The sequence below is a fragment of the Nicotiana tabacum genome, chromosome 3, assembly GCF_000715075.1.
Source record: "Nicotiana tabacum cultivar K326 chromosome 3, ASM71507v2, whole genome shotgun sequence".
NCBI lineage: Eukaryota > Viridiplantae > Streptophyta > Magnoliopsida > Solanales > Solanaceae > Nicotiana > Nicotiana tabacum.
The window spans coordinates 40,750,160-40,756,384 of NC_134082.1; the positions used below are offsets into that span (position 1 = coordinate 40,750,160).

Sequence of the window (6,225 nt, forward strand, 5' to 3'; positions counted from 1 at the left end):
GGGAATGTGAAAAGGTTTAATTTGACATTTCAACGTTTTCAAAAAGAGAGCAAATCACTTTTTTGCAGTTGGAGAAAAAAAATACTCTGAATAAATACCAATTTCTTTTTTTCGAGCCTAATAAGTACTTAGTCCACTGTGTTTACTTTGGATAACTCATAACATTTTGCTTTGCTCCTTGAACTTTGTCAATCATACCTCAATTAAGACCACCTTCTAGCGTTTATCACTAAAAAATTTAACTGAACACAATCACCCTAAACGAAGGAAAATAAACTGTCACCATATGAAAATAGAAACAGAAGAAAACTGACATCTAACGGGGTTGCATCTCTACGGGAGCTATCACTTTTCATGAACATCTTACGGTACTGGCAGCATCCTGGAAGGAAGTGAAACAGATGCTTAAAATTGATATACACCTAAAGAATAATTACGCTAGTAATTCACAGAACCCTATCAATTGATACTCAAAGAAGCTAGTAGGGTTGCCATCTGCAGATCTGACCAATCACGATGGTCAATACAGGCGAGTATTTCATAACAAAGTAGCACTATCATAATCAAACAGCACAGAGGAGCAATGAGAAAATCAAACTAGGTTCTTGAAAGAAAGATGTAAGACATAATTGTTAAACCTGCAAACTAGACGAGTTTTGTACAAAAATCAGAGCTAACTCTGAATTTAGGAATGATCTCAATCTCTAGAATCCCGAGTCAAGAAGCTTTCAGGAGACCATGGCAGTGGTTTCATCTTCTTCTGCATCTCCTGTTGGCACTTCATTAAACATGTACTGGCTCTGGTACTCCATCAAGTACTGTGTGGATCTCTTGACATCATAAAACAGATTATAGACTCGAGTAACATCGTCCACTTCCACAATCTTCCCTTTCCGCTTCTGGCAAGCCAGAGCTGCAGAAGTAATAAGGTGAATGGCATATCTCAAAGATGTATTCACCCCGATCTTGGTCAACAAAATTTTTGCATCTTCAGACATTTCTACGTCCTCCTCTTGGCATCTGATGTCCAGAATTTTGCGAATTTCTTCCTCCTTGTAAGGCTGTGTAGAGATGATGAGCAGGCGATCAAGAAAGTCAATTGGAATCCCATGTGGGGATTTGTAATTTGTTCCCCGAATTGTAGTAATGCCTCTATTGGTAGCAACAACCAATATAGGTGCCATGTCATTTTCCAGAGCTCGGTTTAGGAAAGAGAAACACTCAATGTCAAGCATATGGACTTCGTCAATGAAGAGGACACCAGGCACAATCTCTGCCTTCCCTTCCTCCCTCCACTCTGCAACCTTGGTATCTATTTGTTCTCTCACTTCAGCACGAATCTCACCAGTATCACCCGTAAATAGTGCTAAAAATCCCTGTGTTCTGCAATTGAGATGAGCTGATTAACTTGTTTAATCTGGTAAAGTAGGAAACAAGAAGATTTTTCTAATATGTCAAATGTTTTCAGAGGCAACTCAAAACTCAGAAAGTAAAACTGATGAGTTTTGCAAATACACTCAATAGAAAAGGAATGCAACTGAGGATGGCAAGTAGCATCACCAATTAGAATTAATGCAGGGAAAAGGCACATGAAGGGGGAAGATATGAATCCAAGTCTCTTGACAAACATCATGATATTTTAATAGTAGTCTATGATTTTAGCATACAAAAAGATCAGTTTGTTCTTCAAATGACATCCAGTCCATCGCATATGAGGCCAAAAACCCTACTAAGGGGCAAAATCCAATCAAACATAATATAGAAACGAGAGGTAAAAACACAGTGCACCAGGAGCGAACGGATTAGCAAGGAAAAGATAGCCATATCAATTCCTAGTCAAACAACACCCACATTCAGTCTTTTGGCAAACTTTTACTACAAACATAATATTGTTTTTGAAACCAATCCTGTCGAATGGTTACCAGGAAAAGCTATCTACTATAACCCCATGCATTACTAGCAAAGTATTTTATGATAATCTAAATAGCTAACTTAGCAAAAGGCAATATTTAGGTAAAGGAGATGGATAGGACAATACTATTAAGGGCTATAGCATTGAGTTTGACTTCTAAAACCTTTTGACAGAACACTATTTATCTATTTCCAGATATATACAAATAAGAAGGTAGTACAGCAACGAAAAGGCCTCCTGTCACACCTCGACTCCCATATTTACTCCCCCAAAAGAAACAAAAGACAAAAAATAACAAGGCCAAACAAAAGCCTTGCTGGAACATCAATCGTCATGGCTTCCTTCAGGGAAGTGGCAAGGTTAATATTAGCTTAAAGTCAAACTACAGCAGCTGAAAAGGAATAGGAGACCCTTTCAAATATAAAGTACAATCTGTAAAGACTCAATTTCAAACAAAATTGTTCTCCCTACGAAAATGCTATAGAAGCCCATAATCTTTCAGAAAAATGCTCAACATCGAAGCTAACGTCATACATAAGCAACTGAGTTGCAACTTGCAACCGCTGCTAAGCATAACACCCTTAACTTAGGCAATATGATGACCTCAGAAAGGTTAAAATCACAGTCGCCAATACTGAACTTGACCAGTTTATTTTTAAACTAGCTATTGTTTCAGCCTTCTACTAACTTTTTCCAACTTCCACCTGTGAGGTTTCAAGTCCTTCAAGCTGTTATCAATTAATCAACGGATAACTGTAGAAGAAATTTTCAGCGGGTTCTCTTAAGAATTTTTCAGACTTTAGCAGAAACTGAAATCCAGCTGGCCTTTCAAGCTTTCATGATGGAGCATTTTCCACCTATGAACATGGAACATGGTAGCTTGTTCCATGTTTGGGATGTCCCACTGAAAAGTAAAGGACAATTACAAATATACTATTCTGATATTATCCTCTACTGTGAGACTTTATTTACCAAAAATAAAGAGGAAAATAAAAGGAAACAAGAACTTAAGCAAGTTTTCATCTCTCAAGCTAAAACAACAACAACAACATACCTAGTGTGATCCCACAAGTGGGCTCTGGGGAAGATGGGGTGTACGCAGACCTTACCCCTACCTTTGTGGTGTAGAGAGGTTGTTACCGGTAGACATCGGCTCATGAAAAGCGTTTTCAAAACAGGTTTGAAAAGTACAAGAGTAAAAGTTGTGATTAAAAAACAGTAGAACAGAAAGGTACTGAGATCAAAAAATAGTAAAGCTAACCAGAGTAAAACAACAACAGTAGTCATAAAATCGAAGAATAATTTCATGCTATCCACCACCCGCAGCAAAATTAAGCTGATAAAACCTTTAACTAATGGCTGGAATCGCATTGCAAATTGAAAAATTACCTTTTCGCTTGTAGACTGTATCTTTGCATTATGTTTCTCTATTAAAAGCAATCTGGATATCTACCCGGAGAATCAAGAATTAAATTTTATAATATCAGTTGAATAATTTGAAGAAGACTGCAAAGTTTTTAAACTTTTGCCTGAATTATAATCAACTCTTTATATAACTGTACAATCAAACAAAAATAGCTCTCTTTACCCCACTTCAAGGCTCAACAAACATCCCTGGTCTTGCTCAAACTAGGGCTCAACTTGGTGCCAACTTGGACAGGAAACAACAGGATCATGTATCAATAAGACTAAAGAAAGAGAAAAAAGGTTAATTTTGTTTGACCTCAGGCAAACCTAGAAAACATACTTCACAGATTATATCTTATGTTGACTCAAGCTATCAACTTCCAGCTTTCAGAAACACTAAGAAAATGCATTCACAAGAATGAAACTAGGACAATGTCCAACAAAAATCAAACACCAACTATATAACGTAGCAAACACATAGTGTAATAACAGCTCCTGAAACCAGACTTATTGCAAGCAATTAAGCAGCCATACAAATAACAACAACTACACCTTGGCTATACGAATCCTCACTAACCACGTTACTTAGTTTAACTCATCTTATGCCAATATTATACAAATACATATAAACAAGTATATAAAACTGGCGCAAGCACAGACAAATCAAAATCTTTTCTTTATGGAAAAATTAGTACTGCAAAATTAACAAAAGTTACCTGCTATTTATGACGTCAATTTCGTGGAGGGTAACGCAATGTACAATCTCCTTCCTCTTCTGGAGCTCTCCTTCAGGACATTGTACAAACTTAGTCTGGGGTCCCATAGCATCATAATCCCTGGACCTCGAAAACGACCTCCCTAATTTAGTAATCTTCCCAGAAGCCTTATCAATAGCAATAACATCTCCACTCTGAACTTTCTCCTTCCCTAAAGCCTCAATCATTTTCCCTCCCAAGTCATAAACTGTCTCCATATCCGTAGTCTTCAAAGTCAACTTCCCCGTCTTTGATGCCGCCCCAGCCACAGCTGGCCTATCAATCTGCACTTCCACAACTTCTCCTTCAATAACTTCAGCCTCTTCTTTTATCCGCACACCAATTGCTTTACGGAATGCCTGCATAAGTGCTTCCGTTTTCGACATCTCGAGGGAGTAAAGTTCGCTTCCTGCTAGCATAGCGAAAGGGGTTTCTTGCCCTAATGATTTCGCCATGCCCATTGCAATAGCTGTTTTGCCCGTACCGGGTTGACCCGCGAGGAGGACAGCCCGACCCGCGATTTTACCTTCTTGAACCATTTTGACTATTACGCCGGCGGCTTTACGAGCGGAGGTTTGGCCTACCATGCCTTCGGAACTGAGGCGGGGTTCGAGTGATGAGTCGAGGCCGAGACCTCGGATGTGGGAGTGTGCACCTATGCGTTCTATTCGGGTTAGGTCACGCATCTCTGAGATTTTCACCTCCGCCATTGATGGATGGTGGAGTTTACTATAGAGCAGCTCTGTAGAAGAAGTGAAGAGAGAGCAAAAGTTTAGGGTTCAGGGTTTATGTTGTGGGGGTTATATTTCTATCTGCAAAATTTAATATGTAGAAAAGTGAAAACCGCTTCTTGAACCGTAGGACGCATAAATTAGTTTGTACCATTATTACATGGCATATCTCTTGTTGTCTCTTGTTGCTCTCGTGAGCCGAGGGTCTCCTGGAAATAGACTCTCTGCCCCTTTGGGTAGGGGTAAGATATGCGTACATATTAATCTTCCCAGACCCTACTTGTGAGATTATACTTGGATATTGTTGTTATTGTTGTTGTATATTACATGGCATATCTCACTCAAAATAAAAATTTCTCCTATTTTAAGATATGTCATAATGCGCGTGTACACTCTACACTGCACATAAAATTATAATTTTTTTTAAATATAAGCTCTTGAAAATAATAAATATTGAACCTATTTCGTCAAAAAAGTAGATGCTAAGCATGAAACAACAAGATGATTTTGTGTATCTCGTTCTTTTATTTTAGTTTCGTATCAAAATAATCGTTTAGGTATCATGTATTCTAGAGTCAACAACAAAAAGAAAAAAATTAGCGCTAAAAATTATTATCGCTAATCATATTCAGTGAGAGAGTTGATAACAGATTATTTAAAAAATTAATTCAGCTACAAGATGAATTTCGTAACTAATTCTTGTTTTTAAAGTTAAATTATGTAATAAAATTTCTTAGTAATAATATTAGTTTCTTTTTTACCAAAAAATAAAGGTCCCTTTCCATCTATTTAACAAGAATATGTATTGAGGTAATTTAGGGATTGTTGTAAAGTAAATCATGGTAATTAATTTTTTATCACAAGTTAATGATTACTTTTTTTCTTTCTAAAACCTAGTTATACGATACGCGCGTTGCGCGTGTGTCCCGTCTCAATAAGTATATATTTTTAAAAAATCACATAAATACTATGTTAACTAATTACGTTTGAGTTATAAAATAAATTAAGAAAAAAGTACAAGTTACTGAAAATGATAATTATTGATTATATTTAGCAACTCAATAAATGAAGAAACGGTGATAATAGAAGTCCTCAATCAACTTAATCAATATTTTAAACTTAATATTTATTCATTACTATAATTTCATAAATTGTGGTATTTTTTATTTTAATTAAGAGCACATAAACTCTCGAAGATTTTAGATTTTTTTGCTTGAAATTTTTTTGTGAGAAATATATATTCTTAAGTTCATTCTAGAAAACACACAAATGATCATCTAACTGACAAAAGATCTTCTTTTTTTCTCGCAAGCAAAATATGAATTATTCCATTTCTTTAATTAATAAGAATTATTGTAAAAATTATAAAACACCTAAAAAAATTGAGATTTTGGCCAAATAGGCCCATGTTCATTCAAGG

General features: G+C 36.3%; 1 protein-coding gene across 1 annotated transcript; it reads right to left on the bottom strand.

The window, feature by feature from the left end:
• Positions 1–483: 483 nt before the first annotated feature.
• On the bottom strand, positions 484–4,881 carry LOC107800852 (uncharacterized). Its single transcript, XM_016624094.2, has 2 exons — positions 4,036–4,881; positions 484–1,383 (listed from the first exon to the last, which is right to left on the bottom strand). Exons 1-2 carry the CDS (start codon positions 4,782–4,784, stop codon positions 729–731), a joined length of 1,404 nt encoding a protein of 467 aa, XP_016479580.1. The 5' UTR covers positions 4,785–4,881; the 3' UTR covers positions 484–728.
• Between the last annotated feature and the right edge of the window lie 1,344 nt (positions 4,882–6,225).